General features: G+C 45.5%; 1 protein-coding gene across 4 annotated transcripts in view; it reads right to left on the bottom strand.

Moving 5' to 3' along the window:
- The window catches only part of KCNIP1 (potassium voltage-gated channel interacting protein 1), a 344,476-nt gene that overhangs the window by 11,983 nt on the left and 311,145 nt on the right, over positions 1 to 21,348 (bottom strand). Inside the window, exon 2 of one of the 4 annotated variants that reach the window (XM_070570362.1) lies at positions 4,323 to 4,355. The exons of the other annotated variants lie outside the window; for them this stretch is intronic. Within the exon in view, the coding sequence (XP_070426463.1) occupies positions 4,323 to 4,355 (33 nt within the window). The remainder of the gene's footprint in view (positions 1 to 4,322; positions 4,356 to 21,348) is intronic. 4 annotated transcript variants of the gene reach the window in all.

A 21,348-nucleotide genomic window follows, 5' to 3' on the forward strand; every position in this document is an offset into this window, starting at 1 on the left:
CAAATCTGTTTAAAAAAACAGAGTTAACTCTCACCATTTGGGACAATTAGAGGAAGGCTAGCATCATTTATCAAAAAGTTCAAATGGTAGCATGTTAAATATTAATTTTAAAAATATGGATGTATTTTTCAGTACTGTTTTGTAATGTTTACTAGATACCCTTAAATAATAGGAAATGACTTAAATGGGAACTACTTTATATAAGAGAAAGCTTCTGAAGCATTTGAGGGGCTCTAAAAGCCATTGTCTTTAGTCGTCTCTCTACCATTCCTCCTATATGTACTACAATGGACTATAATTTTGCAATAGTTGTTTAGAACGCGTCAGTCAATTAAAGTGAGAGATCAGCCTGTCTCCTAGTGAAGGATCACAAACTCCAAATAAGTGGAACTTCCAACGTGTTACCATCACAGAAGGGTCAGTGAGTGTTTTCCTCTGGGCCCTGCCACAATGCTTTCTATAAATTTACTCCAATCAATGGGGCCGGCCCGGTGGTGCAGCGGTTGGGTGCACACGTTCCACTTCTCGGCGGCCCAGGGTTCGCCGATTCGGATCCTGGGTGTGGACATGGCACCGCTTGGCAAGCCATGCTGTGGCAGGCATCCCACATATAAAGTAGAGGAAGATGGGCACTGATGTTAGTTCAGGGCCAGGCTTCCTCAGCAAAAAGAGGAGGACTGGCAGTAGTTAGCTCAGGGCTGATCTTCCTCAAAAAAATAAAATAAAATAGCGTTAAAAAAAATTTACTCCAATCAAGAATCAGTTGCCATCTAACCTTCTCTGCCCATTGTCCCATTGTTGTCACGCAGACATTACCAAATCCATATATTGAACAACTGTAAATCGGGGCTGGCGAGAATAGCAATGAGGGGGACAGGCTGCTGGGAGCGTGCACACCCCCCGTCACACCCAGGATTATGGACTGGGAGGACAGGTGAGTTTCTGTCTGAGAGAACAGGGTGAGCAGGACCATTGCATTGGGTGCATTTCTCTAGTCAGTCCCTTTGCACCAGATTCTCTCTCCAATTGTCACTTTTCCTTTTGAGACTTTGATCTTAATACAAAATAAATCCATCAAAGTGAGTTTTTGTTTTGTACATCTTCCCTAAAGTAGTGGACGTTTGGGTAAGTTTCCAAAGGAGAAGCAGAACTTGGTAACAATTCCCAGTTGTCATCTGCCTTACGTGCTGGGAAACAGGGATCACCTTATCTTGCTGGGAGGAAGGCAGAGCATTCAATATAAATAAGATACTCTGTTTATAAGACATTGCTGCAAGTGGCCAGTTTCCGTATAATTCTTACAGAGCCTTTGATTATTGTTATGTTTGTAGCTAACAAGTGAAGTAGCAATTACCTAAACACTGCAGTGTTTCCATGTAAATCAAAGGGCCCATTCTCAAACAAACAACCCCCACGTAAGTCAGTCTAATTCAGAATACTTACATATCTTTTTAACTCATTTTAAAATGGAAATAAAATTGTTGGTTTAAATCTCCTAGCACTAGATTGAATAACAATTTTATTTGAAAAAAATGCATACATATTTAAAACTGTGAAAAGAGGTGAAAGCCATATTAAAATGTAAATAAGGAAGATGCAAATGTATTTTTGGAGGAAATGATGTCTTTTTGGAGGCATCTAGTATACCTTTCCAAGTTTATCTTACCTAGAAGCTTAAAGGTTTCTTTTGCAGTATTGCCTTATTCTGTTAATCCTCCTGTGACTAAATTCCTCAAAAGCTCAGGGCAATCTCTTTGCAGAAGCTTGAGATAATCTTTCTGATTCAGAAACTATACTTGCTTACCATTTCCTTTACTATAAATGCACTGAGCAATTATTGAAACATCAAGTCTTAAACCCACTTCATTAAGGTAGAACTGAACTTTATTGATAAATGAATTGTTTCGCTGTCTGGGCAGCAGGATCAATTTCCGTATCAAACAGATATTGTAACAGCTGAGTATGTGGATATTGACAGCTGAGATTTTGTTTTGTTTTGCTTTTTCATCACCTTCTAATTCTCACGCCGTGGTAATGTCAGCTTCTGAAGGGAATGCATGTCTTTGGGGCTCAAGGTGCCGGGAAGTCGCCGCATGTGTGCGGTAGGGGCCGAAGCCAGTGGTTCTTGATTTCTTTTTATTAAGTGTGTTTCACAGTAAGAACTACAGTTTTCATCACAATCCAGTATACACATGCAGATAAGCAAAAATTTCACAAAATAATACTCTCTCACTAATTTGGGATGTACTCTATTCTCCATTTTAATCTGTTCCTTTCTAAAAATGTGCTGACTGAGTCCCTGGGCGTTATCCAGGCGGTCTCAGGAATGGGAGGAGGGTGCGCCCGTTCCCTGGTTGGAGAAAGAGGAAGCAGCGTTAACAGGTGGGGAGGCTCCTTGACGGTTTCTTTTGAGGTTTGTTAAGAGTCTCCAAGGCCAAATGTTACTTGTTATTATTATTTTTGTCATTAAAAAGAATAATGAGCCACTCGCCAAATCAGATTAAGTTTGGATGGCAGAGATCAAAATTAACGCAGAGATTTAATACTATGGCAATAACTACATAACAAGAATAAATTAGGTACTTCTGCTTGAAAAGTACTTTTAATCTGTAAAGTGTCTTCATGCCCATGGTCCCACTACAACCTTGCATGTGGCTGGGAGTGGGGGGACTGTTATCCTCTCCATCAGAATATTAGGAAGATGAGTGTCCTAACAGATAAAGAGGTTTTCTAACTGTAAGTACTTTTAAAAGCAATGAACTGTCTCTTACTGGGGGTAGTTAAAGCGAGACAGAATAACCAACTGTTGCGGATGCTACACAGGAAATTCTCAGATTGAAGGGGAGTTGGAGAAGATGATCCAGATTAAGTGGTCCTTGATGTTTTGGGGTCAGAGACTCTACTGAGTGGGGAATGGAAGTTTTAGACCTTGGAAAAGGAAAATGCACCTAATCGTGGCATTTTGCCTGTCCGTTCAGTGAGGTCCTGTTTCTCTGAAACACGTGGAGCCCATGTTACGGGCTTCTACACAGTGCATCTCTTCCAACCTCTGTCACCAACTGACTTTGCCTGAGTCCTAGGTCGCATAGCCAGTTGGTGACAGAACTGGACCTAGAATGCAGCCAATCCAGGGCCTCTTTCATAGATCTGGCTCCCGTGTGCCCCGACAATGGTTTCTGCTTCCCTCAGCACAAATTGCACTTTGGTTTGTAATTAGTCTTGCAATGGTTCTGCTCCTAACATGCTCTGTGCCTGTGTACAAGTTAGACCCTCAGACTACGAATGGTAGGAAGACCCAAGCCTTTGGTCTTTTCCCTAGCAAGGTGTCTCCTCTGTTAGGTCGATGACAATGACCACGACCATGACCAAAGACCATGGTCATGACCATCTCCTTCTTCCTGGACTGGAGAGTACTTTCTCCATCATGGAATCTCTGAGTTGGACTTTACACCCAGCCATCTAGTTTTGAGGTTACAAAATCATGGCCCTGGGCATGAACACAGCCCAAAGATAGGTCTTGTTTGGCCTATAAAATGTGTTTTCATTTTCTTGGGGAATTAATTGCCAGTATTCAAAGACGGGGGATTCACATACAAGTTTGGCTTCCTGTCTTGGAAAATGGGATTATCTGACAACTTTGGTCTCAAATTCTCACAAGGCAACAATGTACTAGAGCTGAGCAGTGGCTGTTCCCTCTGGGCTGTGCTCCCTTCCTGCTCCTCTGGCTCACTGAATGCTTTCGCGCTCCCTGCCTGGCCCTGCAGGCATTTGAGTTTTTGGTTCCTGATCTATGCCTGCTGACTTCTCACCTGTCCTTCTCCTACCTCTCACCAGACAGTCTACCACCCTCTCTCTCCCACTATTTGTTTATTTAAACACATTCAACTTTGTTTCACAAAGGACTTGAAGCTGGTTGTGTGAAATGAATAGAAAAATAAAAAGAGATAAAGTAAGAAGAAAAACTGCCTCAGAAGATGGTGATTAGATTAGGAGGTCAAGACCACAGGGAAAAGGCGAACAGAGAAATTCAGGCCATTTATTCTAAGCGGTTACTACACTTGAGCCACAAATTGGCTCTGAGCTTTTACATGTATCTTGTTGCCCACAAGAGGAAAACATACCAGTTTCTTCGGGGGAGCAAAGCTCTGCCTATAACTTGTCTCTGAAAGAATGTTCCCAACTGTTTTTGTGTAGGTTGGGTTTGCTAACAAGGGGCACAGAACGTCAGGGCTTGAGAGGACTAATCACAAAGCATATACTTAAGAAGCTCTCCTTTTGAAAGGCATGTGACCACAGTAGTCAAGTCATTTTAAACTTTTTACCTCTCTGATACTGGTAATACCACCAGGCGATGTCTAGGAAAAAGTAAGAAGACATTTTACCAAATCCATTCATCAAAAAAGCAAAACACACTTTTATCTCCATGGAGATTTCACTCTGAGGTGTCCAGGTCACCGTCCAGCTCCACATATGTGAAGAGGTCTCGTAGCAGAGCTGGGGCTGACCTTCTCCCTGTCCTTTTCCCAGGTCAGAACAGGCAAGAGCAATGGGTCACCTCACAGTGCCCACGGCTCCCAGCAGGGGGCTCATTGAGCATGCCCACAGCCATGCAGCCATGCAGCCTGAAGAGAGATGGGATGGCATGGGCAGAGGATGCACAGATGGGCGTGGGCCTTGGACATACCCGCAGGTTTGGTTCAAGAGTGGCTTATAAGATACCCTCCACAATAGAAGTCCCTGCCCCTCTCTGCTACTTTGTGATCTGAAGCTGCACATCTTGTAGGATTCTTTATTTGCTCACTCAACAACTATCAGTGAAGTGTCTACTATGCGTATACGCGTGAATGAAACAGCTCTGGTTCCTGCTCTCCTGGAGCTTACAATCTACAAGTCTTTGCTTCTCTCTTCCCTTCTCAAGCTTAAGAAGTAACACAGATGCAGAAAAGGAAAACGGCTGTCGAAAACACTAATTAGCACATTAGGACGCGTGGGCAGAGTGGATGCAGGTGAAGTCCTCTGTTATGCCAAATAGAAAACATAAGACAAAACATCAGACCTGGGAAATCCTCCCTGGCATGGTGGAGCTGCGAGACACAGGTCCCAGAGAGTGGGAGACAGGGGCCCTCTTTGCCGCTCTCCTGCTGGCCTTTTGAGTCTGTTTGGGGGTCAGCCTGGTCTTCCTCTGAGGCTATTATTTGAACTTCCTCCTGTCTTTCCAGTACCCCTGACCAGGAGCGTGTCAGGCAGACCAGCTACCACTCTAAGTGTGTTTTGGTCACTCCCCACTCCCAGCCCCAGGCAGGAGGGGTTTATTTTCCTGCCGCCCCTACAGGTGGCGGTATAGGTGGGTATCCATTGGTGTTTTTGCTCTTGTCTCCTGACCTGAATCCCATGGAGAAACTTATTTTGCTGGATTTAGTTGCCCTCTTTTATTACTCTAAGTAGCATTTATATCTATGCATTTTTTTCTAATAGACTTTATTTTTAGAGCAGTTTTAGATTTACAGAAAAATTGCACAAAAAATACAAAGTTTCCGTATACCTCACCCTCACAGTTTTCCCTATTATTAACATCTTGCTTTGATGTGGTATACTGTTACAAGTGACCAACCAACATTCATATACGACTTTTAACTAAAGTCCATAGTTTAAAGTTCACTCTTTGTGTGGTACAGTTCTGTGGGCTGTGACAAATGTATAACATCATGTACCCACCATTACAGTATCCTACAGAATAGTTTCAGTGCCCTGATAATGCTTAGGTAGCATTTTTGTAGAGATATATCTACAAATATGGATTGACCTTCTCTGTCATGCCAGGAATGTGATAAGTATTGGGAGAGAGATGAAAAGATATAAGGTCTGTTCATACGGAGTTCTCACACTGGTAGGGAGACATGCACGTGGACCAGGATTACAAACTCACATGCCAATAGTAGTTGGCAGGTAATTTAGATGAGGCAGGTGATGGGCGTACAACACAGAGAGTGGTGGGGACTGAGAACTGGAGAGTCATTATTGCCCCATGAGAATGAAACATCCAGCTGATGTCATGTAGAATTTAGGCCCAGTGAGTCCAGATCCTTAGATTTTTCAAGAGATACTACAATTAGAAATTGTTTGTGTCCTGATTCTTAGCTGTTATCAATGAGTTTACTGTTTAAAACATACAGCATGGGCCAAATATAATATTCCTGTTTGTAGGATGTTGTGGATTGCTGGTCTGGAACTCTTCACTAGCGAATCTTTTCAAGCAAGGTAGACACGGCTGAGACCCTGGGAGCCAAGAGGAAGAAGCCCTCAGCTAATGCGCCTGGATGAGAAGGAACTGGAAGGGGTGGCAGGGATGGCTTCAAGGGGAAGTGATAATTTATTTGAGTCTTGAAGGAAGAGGCGACAAGGGAACAGCATGTGCAAAGACACAGAAACCGAAAAGCCTGAGAATGGTGAGCTTTCTGGTAGCAGAGCTGACCTCTCACTGAGAACAACTAGAAAAGGAGAAATTAAAAGAAAAAAACCCTTGCATCTGTTTGAAGGCATTGGAGAGCTACTAAGGTGGCCTACGCTTTGGAAGCCATGATTCTGGAGGGAAGAAAAACTCATGAAGGTGAGCCTGACAGTTAGTGCTGCTTTTCAACTCACAGTCTATGCGGGTTTATAAGTGCTGGGGGTGATGAGGCTGAGAAACTGAGCAGAAGGCATCTGCTAGAGCAAAGAACATACGCAGAACTTCCAGCAATCTGGGAAGACAAACGTGGGACCAGTCCTACTAAGACATTCAGGACTTGAGGGTGCAGACCAGAGGCCACGGAGAAAGGGAGCACAGAGAAATGAAACTGATCGCCTGAGCTGCTTATTCCCTCAAGGCTTTCGATGATTCCTGAGTGACAGGTCAAGGGAAACTAAGCGACAGCCACAGACAGAAGGCTGCAGAGCAAATCGGAGCTTCTGGCAGGCTCACGGTGCGTGGGGGTGACTCAGGCGCTCAGGCCCTTCAAGGAGGAGAGCTCTGGGGAAACACTCAGGCTACATTCTAGGAGTGAGGGCAAACTAGAAATAGATCGGACCATGCAAACACTGAAATGCAGCCTCCAAACAGCTCACTCCCTATTTGGATTAAGTTTATCTGCCTCTACTCTATTAACTTCCAGAAGCTGAAGGCTCAGCCAGATAGTTTACAAATTTTTTATCCTAATGTCTACCACTGACTGAAAATTTGCCAGGCATATTGAGAGATGGACCAAGAGAAAAAGCTAGAATATTGTGATATAGTAATCGACCTATAGGTGAGTTAGATATTGGACTTATCAAGCATGGACTTTAAATTAATGGTGAAATAGGGGCCAGCCCAATGGCACAGCAGTTAAATTCACACGTTCCGCTTCGGCGGCCCAGGGTTCACCAGTTTGGATCCCGGGTGCGGACCTACACACTGCTTGTCAAGCCATGCTGTGGCAGGTGTCCCACATATAAAGTAGAGGAAGATGGGCATGGATGTTAGCTCAGGGCCAGTCTTCCTCAGCAAAAAGAGGAGGATTGGTGGTAGACGTTAGCTCAGGGATAATCTTCCTCAAAAAAAACAAAAAAAAGGTGAAATATGCTCAAGACAATAGGTAAAAAGATGAATTCCACCACAGAACTAGAATATACATAAAAAATAAGCTAAAAATTCTAGAACTGAAAAATATATTGTTGAAAACTAACAACCAAATAGATCAATTTAACAGCAGGTTAGGCAGAGATGAAGACAAAATAATGATTTGGTAGATAGATCAATAGAAAAATATGCACATGAATGCACAGAGAGAAAAAAATGGAAAATATGGACAAGAGCATAAGAGATATATTGGACATGATGAAAAGTTCTCACACATGTGTAATTGGAGTCCCCAAAAGGGAGGAGACAAAGAATGATGCTGACGCGATATTTGAAGAGATAACAAATGCTAATTTAAGAAACTGGATGAATATATCAAGCCACAGATACCAAGTTCCAGATTCAAGAAGCACTAAAAACCCCAAGCAGATAAACACAAAGAAAATCACATTTAGGAACATCACAGTAAAACTGCTGAAACACAAGACAAATAGAAAATCTTTGACACAAGGGAACAATCTTTAGACAAAAACCAGGCCCTAACTAAATCCCGCTTGCAAACGTAAGGACACAGCAAAGGGAAAAATGAAAGGCTGGAAGAGGCTATAGCAGGCAAACCCGAATCAAGAAAAGCTGGCATGGCTATTTTCACATTGGATAGAGTCAACTGTAAGACAAGAAGCTATGCTGGAGAGAGAGTTTTCATAATGAAAAGGGCCATCTACTAGGAAGATACAACAATTCTAAATTAGGATGCACTAATAATATAGTGTTGAAATACATACAAAACAAAGGCAGACAGAACTAAGAGGAGAAATAGAAAATTCACAATCATACTTGGAGAATTTAGAAATACCTCTCTCAGGAGCTGATAAAACAAAGAATCAATAAAGGAAGAGAAGATACGAGCAATGCAGTTAACAAACTTGGCCTTGTTGACACACAGAGGGCTCTTTACCCAACAATCATAGACTACCACACATTCTTTTCAAGTGCACATAGAACATTGACCAAAATCAACCATTTCTTTGGTCAGAAAGCCAATCTCAACAAAGTTCAAAGAATTGAAATGATTCAGAATGTTTTCTGTCCAGAGTGGACGAAAGCAAGAAATCAAGAGCAAAACGAAAATGAGGAAATCTCCAAATGTTTGGAAATCAAGCAATATGGTTCTAATTCCTAAGGGAGACATGTGTCAGAGAAGAATCTTATGGAAGTTAGAAAGTATTTTGAACTAAATGATAATGAAAACATGACATATCAAAATTTATGGGATGATGTTAAAACTGTACCCAGAGGGAAGTTTAAAAGAGCATGACATCCTGGAACTGCAAATGGCTTACGTGACAGTGTGCCTAAAATCGGATGTGGTGCTTCCTCCTGAAATCGTATTTCTAGTGTTTCCAGTGGTTCATTTTCTTTTTTTTTTTTTTAAAGATTGGCACCTGGGCTAACAACTGTTGCCAACCCTTTTTTTTTTCCCCTGCTTTATCTTCCCAACTCCCCCCGTACATAGTTGTATATCTTAGTTGCAGGTCCTTTTAGTTGTGGGATGTGGGGACCCCGCCTCAACGTGGCCTGATGAGCGGTGCCATGTCCGTGCCCAGGATCTGAACCCTGGGCCGCTGCAGCAGAGCGCGTGAACTCAACCACTTGGCCATGGAGCCGGCCCCATTTAAAAAAAATTTTTTTTTTTTGAGGAAGATTCGCTCTGAGCTAACAGCTGTGGCCAATCCTCCTCTTTTTGCTGAGGAAGACTGGCCCTGAGCTAACATCTGTGCCCATCTTCCTCTACTTTATATGTGGGATGCCTACCACAGCATGGTTTGACAGGCAGTTTGTGGGTCCACACCCAGGATCCGAACTGGTGAACCCTGGGCCACCAAAGTGGAATGTGTGAACTTAACCGCTGCGCCACTGGGCTGGCCCCTCCAGTGGTTCATTTTCAATGTTGCCTAAGCTATGCTGGTTATGTTAGAGACTATATTAGTGATGGCCTGCAGGCATTGGAAACGTACTCTCTTCTCTCCCCTAACCATGCCCGGTTGGTTTATTCTGGATGAGTTTAGCACCATCTTTCTGATTGACAACCCACCCCATCATGGGTGAAGACCCTTGCCGGTGCCTGCACGGAGCAGAGGGGGAGACAAGTTCCCTTTGGTCCTGACAGGTAATCCTGGAGGCTGGGATTCTCACAGCCGAGGCGTGGAGGTGAGTCATAAACTCGCTCAGACACACAACTCCCCAGCTCTGAATTTTTATAAACTTCCCAATGGGTCCCAGGAGTGCTGGCTGAGGCTTGATAAAGATTTTCTGAGTGTTCCAGACACTTTTTCAGTCTTCTTGGTTCAATAAAACTCAAATCATGTTTTGCTCCAAGCATTTGTTCTCTTAATCTTGAAACCCTCCTGCCCCTTTTAAGCAAGATTGAATTTAGATATTTCTCATTCATTTACACTGCAGTCCTGAAAATGTCCTGAAAAACAGAGTCCTACAAAAAAAAAAAAATCTTTGAGTATTTCTACTTCCATTAGGTGAGAGAGTTTCCAGATCAAATGACTTAGAAAATCGTCCATATGCAATGTATTTCAGCTCTCTGACCTTTCTCCCAAAGGGAGGGTGTTTTAAGCGTGGCCTTCGTTCGTATGGGCACACTGGGAGGGGTGTGGGGGAAAAGAAGTGTCAGGTGCACCTTGCAAGTGCTTGGGAGGGTGGTGGTGGTAGAAATTAACTGTCAGAAATGTAATGCAATTACTAAAAGTCCACAGAGTCACTACACAGATTGTGACATGTCACAATTGTGTTGGTTGTGTGATTGTGTAACATTCACACATTCTTCACCAAGATTGAAAAAACAAAGCAACTCCTGGGAAAGAAATGAATCAGCTAGATCTCAGGGTTGGCAGAAAAAAGGAGCCGTAAACAGTGTTTTGGGACAAAAAGCAAGGCCACATACAGTAGGGACTCTTCTGTCCCCTCACCCTCAAAGCAACATTTCAGTCCAGCTAAGCCCCTGGCCAGGCTGCAAAGGAGAGATGTCAGGTGGACTGTAGTGTCCCTAACAGAGGCAGAAGTCTCTCGATGATGTTTTAAGTGGCCCTGTTTGGAAAAAGTGCCCCGGGATGAAACTCTTGGTGGTAGCTCCAGCAGTCTCCTCAGCGCTAGGGGGCAAATAGACAAAAGAGGCCCCAAATCCTGCCTCCAGCTGGCATTCAGGAGGCTGTGGGAAAACCTCCCACCGTCTCTCCTTTGGTCTCAGCTGTACACTGCCCTGAAGTTCCTGCACATGGAGAGAGCCGGTTAATGAGCGGTGGCAGCCCTGTGTTGGGGACAGAGGGCACGTTGCCCAGGGTGAGTAAGTCTGGAATATTTCTGCAGGAAATAATTGCACGGGTGGGATGTTATTACCCCTCTTGACTGAGAAGCTAAGATGATGACTCACTGGGAACGAAGAGGAGGAGGGGAATTAAGGCCCAGGGAGAAAGGGGGCTTTTAGTTTTGAGATGGAAAAACGAAGGTGTGGGGACAGGTTGAAGAAACTACTCAAAGGAAAAATAGAATTGCCCTGTGAATAGCACTTATCTCTGGTTGGTATAGAATTTTCTCATCCATGGAAACTCATTGGCTCAACGTCAGGCTAAGATGTGGAAAGCCTGTTTTTCCGTCTCCTTTTTGAAGAGTAGGTCACTGCTATCCACTTAAGATAACTTAGCAGATAACTTGCTAAGTGATGGTTTCCAAGCAGAGGGCTTGCTTTCGTGGGCTGGTAAATGTTTAATGACTGGCTCTCGGGGAGGGGAGAAAAGCCTGATTGGTACCATTTTCCACTTTCCCTGGTGTAAACGTCCCTGCCATGGCCGAGTTCAGGCTGTCAGCATGAAGTCACCGAATGTGGATTTGGGAAGTGGAGCACACCACGTGCCAGCATGGCCCGGCTCTATCACGTTACTACTGCTATTGTAGAATAGTGTAAGCATCTCAAACCAGTGTGCTGAAGGCCTGAAAACCAAATTCATAAAGTAGGCTTAGCCCCTGTAATCCAACCAAATAAACACTTTCTTTGTTGTTAGTGTGAAAACAAACTTCTGTACATCATATAGAATTGTCACAAGCTGGGAAATAATGGAGACTGGCCAAGCGAGCTTTTGCTGGAATTCAGCATTAACGTAGCCTCATAGTAAGTGCCTGGCTTGGTGAGCTCAGGGAGCATGGTAATAGTTTTAGAACTGATCTAATCATCTCACTGTCCCCAGGCGGTGTGTGGCTATTAGACTAATTGGAGCTATAATCATACCCTCCTCGTAGCTGTGGGTCTAAAGGAGAGAAGGTATGTAAAGTGCTCTATGCACACAGTAGGTGCTCAAGGCCGAAGTCCCATCTCATAGTGTCTTATGACTGGGATTTTAAGGGTCATTCTCAACAGCAGAACCCAACAATCATGTCGGTTAGACACCTTCTAGGTCGTGATTATGCCTTTTCAGATGGATCTAGTTAATTCAGTGTGCTTTTCTGCGATATAGGAAGATTTTCTTGTTCTGTGATTGACTTTGTCAGAGACGTACTGAATTGCCAGTTCAGGTTGGGCATTAACTGGCTAAAGTGAATATTATCATTCTATATTAACGGCAACGGACATAGACAAACACAAAACCCTGGATGAAAGAGCGTCAAGCACCTCGGTCTGCAGGTTGCCACGGCACAGGGCAGAGTGTCTGTGGGGGTGGACGCCAGAAACAGGACCCGGAGTGTCAGTAAGTAGACATAATAACTGACGGTCACTGAACATTTCCTGCCTCTTCTCCCCTGGAGTTATTACATGGCTCCATGTCCTCTGCCCTTAATAATCCAGACAGTCAACGTGTGTATTATTTTGGTCCATTTCTTAGCCGGAGAAGAGAATTGGACATTACCCTCAACTGGAATATGAACTGCCAAATGCAAAGACTGCAGCCAGTTCATCTGAGAATGGATGTCTGCCTGCCCAGAGGCAGGGAGAAGATGGCAAGGTGTCATCTCCAGGACTCAGCTCGGAAGCCTCTTAACTGTGCACTTAATAAATGAGGCCTTGGCAGACACACCTTGAATTATTAATGAAGTTATTCAGCTTTGATTGTTTCCTTCTTTTGGGGAAAGGTTATTCACTCAAATGCCTTTGATTAGACTATACAATACATCACAATTGGGCATATTTTATGTGCAGCTTTATGGTGATAATAGTTCTGTCTCATTTGGAAGCAAATCAGACATTATGAACTTCGTGATTTATTAATGTATTGATTTCTATAAATGTCAGCGCCTCTCACCTCCCATCACAGAGCCCGGGAGCAATCAGTGGAGGGCCAATAAAAATGTAAAATGAAACCATCATAAAAAAGGAAATACTGCCTGTTTCAAAGCCCTGCTGCCTCTCTGAATTGTTTCAGGATCTGGATCATTACCATGAAGGCATCCCCCGACCCCAAAGGAAACACAGCCTGCATGAGGCTGTCTGAGGATGCTCTGTCCCGCTTGTCTATTCTGTGTGGACTGAAATAAACAAGAGGTGAGAGTCGGATCTGGAGTGGCCCGCGGAGCCGGTGCCAGAGAAGGCAGGAGGATGAGGGGGTCCCTCTCCATCAGATTCGCCCCCACTACAACCCAGCCCCTCCCTGCTGAGGAATCTTCAGGATAAAGTCCAGATTCTCCAGCTGACATTGAAGGGTCTACACTGGGGGCGGCCCAGTTTGCCCTTCCATCACTATTTCCCACAAATACTCGGCATGGGTCTTCTGCAGTAGCCGAAGAGTCTACTGGTGTGTGAACGACTGTCTCTGCCACAGCATGAGATCAGCTGACCCCAATCCCGGCCACCCTTTAAACCTGGCTTAAGCGCCATCTCCTCTGGGGAGCTCTTGCAGACCACAATACAGACTGCTCTCTCTCTGTCCAAACCACAGAAGGGCTTATGGTGTCTCACAATCACCCAGCAGATATTAAAGTCTGACTTTGGGTGTTGCAGTTTCCATATACAGGAGTGGGGGTAGGGGGAGGCTGTGTCTATCTATGTTTTTGTTTTGTTTTTATTTTTGGCATCCCACTCAATCCCGCCATGTTGTCTAGTATCCACTCTGCACACAGTAGGTGCTTAGTAAGTGCTCATTATTTGCTAAAAGTGCGTAGAGCTACAAGGAGCTAAATAGGAAACACATTGAGAATCCTGAGACAGCAGCCAAGAGAACATCTGGAAAGTATTTGGCTAATTTAGTGGCTAATTCTGTCGTTTGACAGTTTAGTTCAGAAATCACAATTTGGCAGCCCACAGGGTACAGCTGTCATCTCACTTCTTTCAAATGTGAATTTTACCAACATTTATTTCACATAAAATATGGATTTTGGGTTTCTCTTTAGAAATCTAAAGTTATGGCTATGCAGGCCAGCATTATCACATGGCAACAATTGGCTGGAGCTGAGGAGCAGTTGCTCGCTTTAGACAGGGTGTTTGCTCCCTAGTAAACCACAGCCCCCACCACTCCCTGTTACCTCTCCAACACTAAGACCAAGGGACAGTTGTTATCCATCATCACTCATTTACATTACCTGCTTGAGTCTGTGATCCCTGTTTAACACTCCCTCTCCCCTACCCCATATCATGTTTTTCCAAGTGACTTTTGTGTGTTTTGTGATAGTCTAGAAACATTGTCAATCTGGAAATGACAGAATTTCACTTTGGGGTCCCAAGCAACATGGAGAAAAAAGGATGCCGTGTGATTAGAGAAGAACTCTGTACAGATTCAGGCTCTGTCCTTACACATAGGCTTCTGTGCTGCTGCTATCATGTTATCAAGAATGGGGTAGACTTAACTTACAGATTCTGGTTCAGGACATTTCAGCCTTATGTTTTACAGAGCACTTTTCACATCTCTTAGCTCATTGTGTGATTGACAGATGCTTTCTGGCATAACGGACCATCCAATGGGTCTCTCCTGGGCCAACTCCTGTGTCTTTGTCTTAGTAAAGTCAGGGACCGAATTTCTCTATTCAAGCTTCTCACACTTTCTCCACTTGAGAATTTGCAGAGCCCACTTCAAGGCAGCAGGAGGAGAGACATCAAATAGTTTCAGGGGTCCCTCCCTACCTCCTCCCCTGCCTCAAGCTCCCTGCCATCTCTTTAGCATTTGCAATTTTGTTTCCCTTTTCTGAGCATGAAAGCAGCCTTCGCTCTGGGTGACGATTTGTATAAGTCAGAGAGCGTACCAGTTACAGAGAGATGCTTTTATCCTGCCCTCTAACTTCACAGATACAGCTCCAGGGCCTAGAGAGGGAATCAGATTATCCAGGGTCTCACACTGGATTCCTGGCAGTGTGGCATTAAACTCGGGTCAGTCCTTCCTTCCATCCAGTGTTCTTTTCACAGCACCATTCACTCCTTCATCAAATAATTACTGCATGCCTACTAGGTGCCAGCCACTCTTCCAGGCACTGGGGATGAAGTGGTGAACAGAGGTGGTGACGTGTGCTATGAATGAAAATAAAGCTGGGTTACGGGATGAGAGAGACACAGGCCATGGAAGGCACTATTTTATCCAGTGTGGCCAGGGAAGGCAGTATCCCAATTCAGCACCAGCAAGAAGGGAATGATGGTGAGTTCTGCGGTCAAAATAGTCAGGCTCAAATCCCAGCTCTGCCGCTTAACTGCTGGTGAGCCTGAGTAAGTTGCCTCCAACCTCCAAGACTCAGTGCTCTCCACAGCAAAACGGGCACAGTGGTCCCCATCTCCCAGTCAGTTAGGCTCAAAGGAACCACTGCATAGAGAGCGCCTGGCATGTAGAAGGCACTCAATCAAGTCCCTTCCTCACTTGGTGAGGAGTGCTGGGCTCAGCTTCCTGATGGGTGTCTTTGCTTGGCTGCGAGTGGGTGCAACCTATGGAGAGCCCACACAACACTCCATTAGCCAGGGCAGCAAGCTGGAAGACTTTCGTAGTTTAAGCGGGTGAATGAGCCAGGATTAATTAGCTGAATTAGTTTGTGAATACATTAGCGGGTCACAGGGCTCTGAAACTATTTAATCTGAGGAGTGGTGGGTGGCAATCGCTAAGCCTGGAGTGATGGTTTGATGGAACTTTCCAGATGAGAGCTCTGGCTTCAATTCCCAGGCCTTCTGAATTCTTCACTGTGAGACAGAAGTATTTCTCATCATTTAAGCCTCCCAGTGGCTTACCATAAAGCCTAAGTCGGATCATAGGAGTCTTTGAAAATTAAATATTGTGTATAAGAAACCCAAACAGCTTCCAGTCATGCCTTCTCTGTGAAGACTTCCCAGACCCCTCCAATCTGCGTCTCAAGCTCGTCTATAGTGATCACTTTTGTGGGACGATGGCACGGGGAGATTGGGCGAGGAGGCACGCCTCCCTTTTCACCTTATACCCTTGTATAACTATTGGAAATATTTTTAAAGCTACGTGTATGGATTGCTTTCGTAATTCTAATGTTTCAGTAAAAACATTACATTTTGAGTGGGATAATGTTAGGTAGATCCATGTGTTTCAATATGAAGATGGTCCCAGTAAGTCTGGTCTGGTGTAATTGGTGTTTAGTTGTGTTTGTTTTCTGGAATAAAACTTTTTTCAAACAAAATACAATATTGCGGTGATCATTAGTGCTCGTCACCAACTATTCCCGGTTCTCTTCCTTCCAGGCACGTGCTTGGATGCTCTTCCTGCCCCTTTGAAGTGAGGTGCGATCATGTGACTGGTGCTGGCCAATCAAATGGGAACGGCAGTGATGTGTGTCCCCTGGGGGAGGCAGATGTTATGTGAATATTTTTTGAATTATAATTGAGCAAAGTGCTATGGAGGCAGGGTATGGGTTGCCGTGGGAACTTAAACAGGAAGACCTAACTGTAACACAAGGCTTCTCTGTGGCAGGCCGGAGGCCGAGCCAGAGGGAGGAGAAGGTGCTGGGCAGGTGGAGAGTGAGGGAGAGCCCAATGGGCAGGGGAGGGGACAGCCTTTCCAAGGACCCTGGGGTGGGAAGAGAGGCCGGCTCTCGGAGACGAGAGAAGGCCAGGCTGTCTGGAGTCTAGGACGTGGGCAGAGTGTTAGGCACTTAGGCTCTGTTAACAGCTTTAGGGATGGCAAACAGCAAAACAGGTACAGTACAGAGGGCTTAATTTTGTGAGAGCCAGTGGAGACTTATGAGTTATAATAAGAATCACCCGAGGAGGTCTGACATTAATCATAAGAGAACTGAGACATACTCGGCCCTTCCCCACCTGTCGGGGTGCATACAGAAGGGTTTTGCAGGGCCAGCTCTCTGCCTGAAGGCTTTCCGTCCCTTCTCTCCTTGCTGGCTCATTGCGGTACAGAGTTTCCAGGAATCAGACAGGCCTGAGACCTTAGCCTCGGTCCCAGGTCTCTGCAAGTGAGGGCAAGGGAAGAAAGTCTATTTCTCCTTCTCGGGTAAAATAACGTACAATTTGAGATATTTGAAGTTTCAGCTGGGATACCGAAGGGCCTGGTGATTCCTAGTTAGAATGCCAAAGGCTGAGTCAGGTTTGGCTGGAGACCTGACACCACCTCCATGGCAGCAAGAACATCATAAGGCGGGCCGGCCTGTGGCGCAATGGTTGTGGTTGCACCTTCCGCTTCAGCGGCCTGGGGTTCGCCAGTTCGGATCCCGGGTGCGGACCTGGCACTGCTTGGTACACCGTGCTGTGGTAGGCATCCCACATGTAGGGTGGAGGAGGATGGGCGTGGATGTTGGCTCGGGGCCAGTCTTCCTCAGCAAAAAAAGAGGAGGATTGGCAGCAGTTAGCTCAGGGCTAATCTTCCTCCAAAAAAAAAAATAAAAATAAAAATACCATAAGGCTGGAGAAAATTTCTTGGGACTGTAAGATTTTTTTCTAGCTAATCAGTAACTTCCTCCTCTATCCTTATTTCAGGTAGCCCAGGATTGGCAGGAGGAAACAGATCCTGGTAGTTGTAATTGAAAGGGAGAGATTAAATATGCAAAATAGGCGTGATAATTTTTGAAGGAAAATCTAGGAAGGTGGGAATCAGTAGCATCAGGAGCAGGGATGTGGGTAAACCTGTATGCATTTCAGATTATTTCTCAGAAAAATTCCCAGAAGTGGAAAAAAGCAGGTTTTGTAAAATTTCTATCGATTTGTCTATCTATCTGTCCATCTATCTATCATCTATCTATCTATCTATCTCCAGGATTTCATATACAAAAATTTTAGCAGTGGTTATCTCTGAGGGTTGGGCTTATCAATGGCTGTTATGTTCTTCTTGCTTATGTGTATTTTCTATGTTTTCTGCAATGAGTAAGTACACATTTCTAATAAGAAGAAATCCATAAAGGTTATTTTAAAGTCAACTTAAAGGACAAATGTGGAGCACCTCAGAGGCCCTGCGGTTAGGGGTGGGTGGAGCCCAGAGCCCAGCGGGGCCGTGGGGGCCACCTCCTCTGAGGTGGCGGAGCCTGAAACGCCAGGCAGGTGAGGGTGGAGCGCCTCCCGCTCGGAGATCTTCGTGTAGCCTCGGCAACACGTTATGTTTATCGGTGTTAATTTCAACACTGGGAAATGGTGGGAATAATCCCGACTTTGCAGGGCCTCTTGTGAGATTTAAACAAGATAATAAATGGAAGTGCAACTGGCACGAATTATACGCTCAATAAATGTTAACAATTCCTCATAACTCTCCTCTGACCTGTGAAGAAAAAGAGACACAGCCTGGCTAGAGGCAGTGGGTTAGACAGGATGCCCTCCATCCTGGGGGAGGCATTTCTGAGATGTTGGAGGCTGGGGGTGGGGATGTTGGGGGGTCTTCCACTGATCAGAACAGTAGCTGACGCCGTGGAAGCATTTCCTAGGTCCCAGGCCTGCATCTTGTGCTCCATGTCCCTTATCTCAGGTGACCCTCCGCAGACCCTGTGAGCTCCACACCGCCGCCCTTTAAAGCCAGAGAACCTGAGACTAGCAGGTGTGAGGTAAGCTGCCCAAGGCCGCACAGGTAGTAAACAGACCTGGGACTCAGATCCAGGACTGCCTGACGCCAAAGCCCCTGGTCTTACCGGCTGCATTTTATCACAGGAGCTTTATAACCACGGAGAACTGGATTCAAATTCCACTTGACACCTGGATGCGACCTCACCCACGTCCCATGGGCCTCATGAGGACCAAAGGTGACAAGGCACGTGAAGCGCCTGTAACTTGGCCTAAACCCGTCAGTGCTTGTCACGTGCTGCTTCTCTTGCTCCCTCACCTGATCCCCGAGAGGGCATTCCCACAGCACCTGGGTCTTCTGAGGAAGTGTCTGAAAGCCACGCTGCTGAAAAAGCAATTTTTCGCTGTAGCTGTGTGGATAGATTTTTAATATTTAATTAGGGAGACCTTCCGCTTGGAGAGAGGGCAGGACTTGTTATTAAATTCCTGCTGCTTGGTCTCCCTCACATGCCCCTGGGATTATTCATTCATTTCCAGTCACACAATTTAATATCGCAACAGCTAATGGGGAGATGTTGATAATTTGTAAAACTGGTTGGTCCCGAGGCCATTGGAGAAGCTCCACGCCCGGGCCTGAGGTGGGGCTAAAGCAGATTCTTGGGAGATGACAGCTCCCGAGAGCTTCTTGTTCATTATCTGCAAACATTCATGCACCTTCTCAGTGCCGGATGCCGCGTTGGGAGCCACAAGGATCAGAAAGGCATTCACTGCACATTTGCATCCTCGAGGAGTTAGGACTCTGGGACACCTGAATGCGTTAAAGGGTTTTTGTGTTAAAATTTGTACCTGGGATTTGTTTTAATCAGACAGAGTAAGACATGCAGACCTGGAAATGACTGCCTTGAAGGAAGACGTTTATCCTCACAGATTCCTAGAAACGGGAGGCATTGCATGCTGTGCAGAGCCACACAGGGAAGCACCAGGGTTGGTCAAGAGACAGAGAATGGAGAGGGGACAGCATGGCCCAGAGCCTTTATTGGGGTTTTCATGGGAAGGAATGAGTGAGGCAGGATAGGCATGTTGAGGAAGCTTAGGATTGGAATGCTCGAATAATTTTGGCAACCTCTGGGCTATAGGATTGGTCCCTAGTTGTCTGGTCCCTGGCCCTGGGATGATTTAGGGCAGAGGGAATATTGGCTTGCTGTGCGAGAGTCAGATAGAGGAGATGGTTGGGGTGTGGGCTCTGGATTGGTTGGTTGGTTGATTAAGGCACACTTGCAGGGCAGTCATTTGCTATCCTTAGGAATTAGCTAGCTCTGGGAAGGGCAGTCTCTCCAGGATCAAGGCCCCAGATGCCAGAGCATCAAGAATACAGTAAACAAGAAAATACAGCCAATAGAGTTTGGTTCTGCAGTCAGACAGATGTGGGTTCAAATGCCCACTTTAACATTTCCTGGCTTGGGTATCGGGCACTAACACCCCTGGGACTCAATTTCACATGTTCAGCATCTCTCCCCAAGACTCTGCAAAGCTCCAGCCCCCACCCTGTAGGCTCAACCCTACCGATGGGTTCCCGGTATGAACAGGCAGAAGGACCTTTGTAAAACAGTCATTCTGAGAGCACATAACTATGGAGCATCTAGTACAAGCCAGGCGCTTTGAGACTATGGTTTGGTTCATGAAGGACTTAACCTAAGAATCACAGACACAAATATAAATTTAGACCTGTGAGAAGTGCTGCAGGGGGCAGCCAGTTGGTGCTGTGGGAGGGAGTCACAGGGGGCGCTGGTGTAATGCAGGCTGTCAGGGAAGGCGTCCCTGAGGGAGTGGGGGGGGCTGCAATCTAAGGGAGTGGGAGCTTACTAGATGGGGAGGAGGGTGTGTGTGTATGACATTCCAAGTGGGGAGGGAAGACGAGGTGAAGCTTTCCAGGAACCTCCTGTGTAGAGGCTCTGGGGAAGGAGCTAACAAGGTCTTCAAAGGAAATCCATCTGAATATGTCCCTCACTTTAAAGCCTTCCATGGCCCCCCACTGCCTGCAGGAGAAAGGCCATGGTCTTTAAGAAGCATTCAAGGGCTTTCATGAGCTACCCCCTGCTTAGCTTTCAGGTTTTGTCTGTTGCTTCTCTCCTACCCACTGTCACCCTGCTGCACACACACACTCACTCTCTGCAAGTACTTGCTCCTCCCCCAACACGACTTCCTGGGTGACACTTTCATACCTGTGTACATGCTCCTGCCTTCATCTGGGCCCTGATTCCTTCCCTCTCTGCTGGGTCATTTCCTGGGTTTCCTTCAACCCTATCCCATTGCATTGTACACCTCCAGGGGGCACTATTTAGATTACAGTGTGAATGGTGCCTGCTGGAGTTGTACATTGTGCAGCCCTCTATTAAATGTCATTTCAAGAGCTACTTCCTCTGAAAGGGAAGTTTTTCTGTCTTCCACAGACAGCGTCAGTACGACAAGATCCCTCTCCTGCAGCGTCCATCACTTTGCATGGTAGGATACAGAAAGGCTTTTCTGTCTCTCCTGACCATGGGCTCCTTGAGGGTATGGGACGTTCTGTCACTCATTTAACAACTAGATATTGAGCTCCTATTCTGTTCCAGGTGCCAGTAACATGGTCACAAATAAGTTAGGCAAGTCCTCCATTCAGCAAGACTGACACGTTAAACAAATAATTGCACAAAATGAATATGCAGTTATGAATATTCTTAAGTGTCGTGAAGGAAAAGAATGAGGGCAGCATGAAGAAGGAAAATAAGAAGGAATCTAATTTAAGTTCGGGGGGAGGAGAGTTTGCAGACATGTGAGCTGAAGC

Source organism: Equus przewalskii, chromosome 13 (assembly GCF_037783145.1).
Source record: "Equus przewalskii isolate Varuska chromosome 13, EquPr2, whole genome shotgun sequence".
Taxonomy (NCBI): domain Eukaryota; kingdom Metazoa; phylum Chordata; class Mammalia; order Perissodactyla; family Equidae; genus Equus; species Equus przewalskii.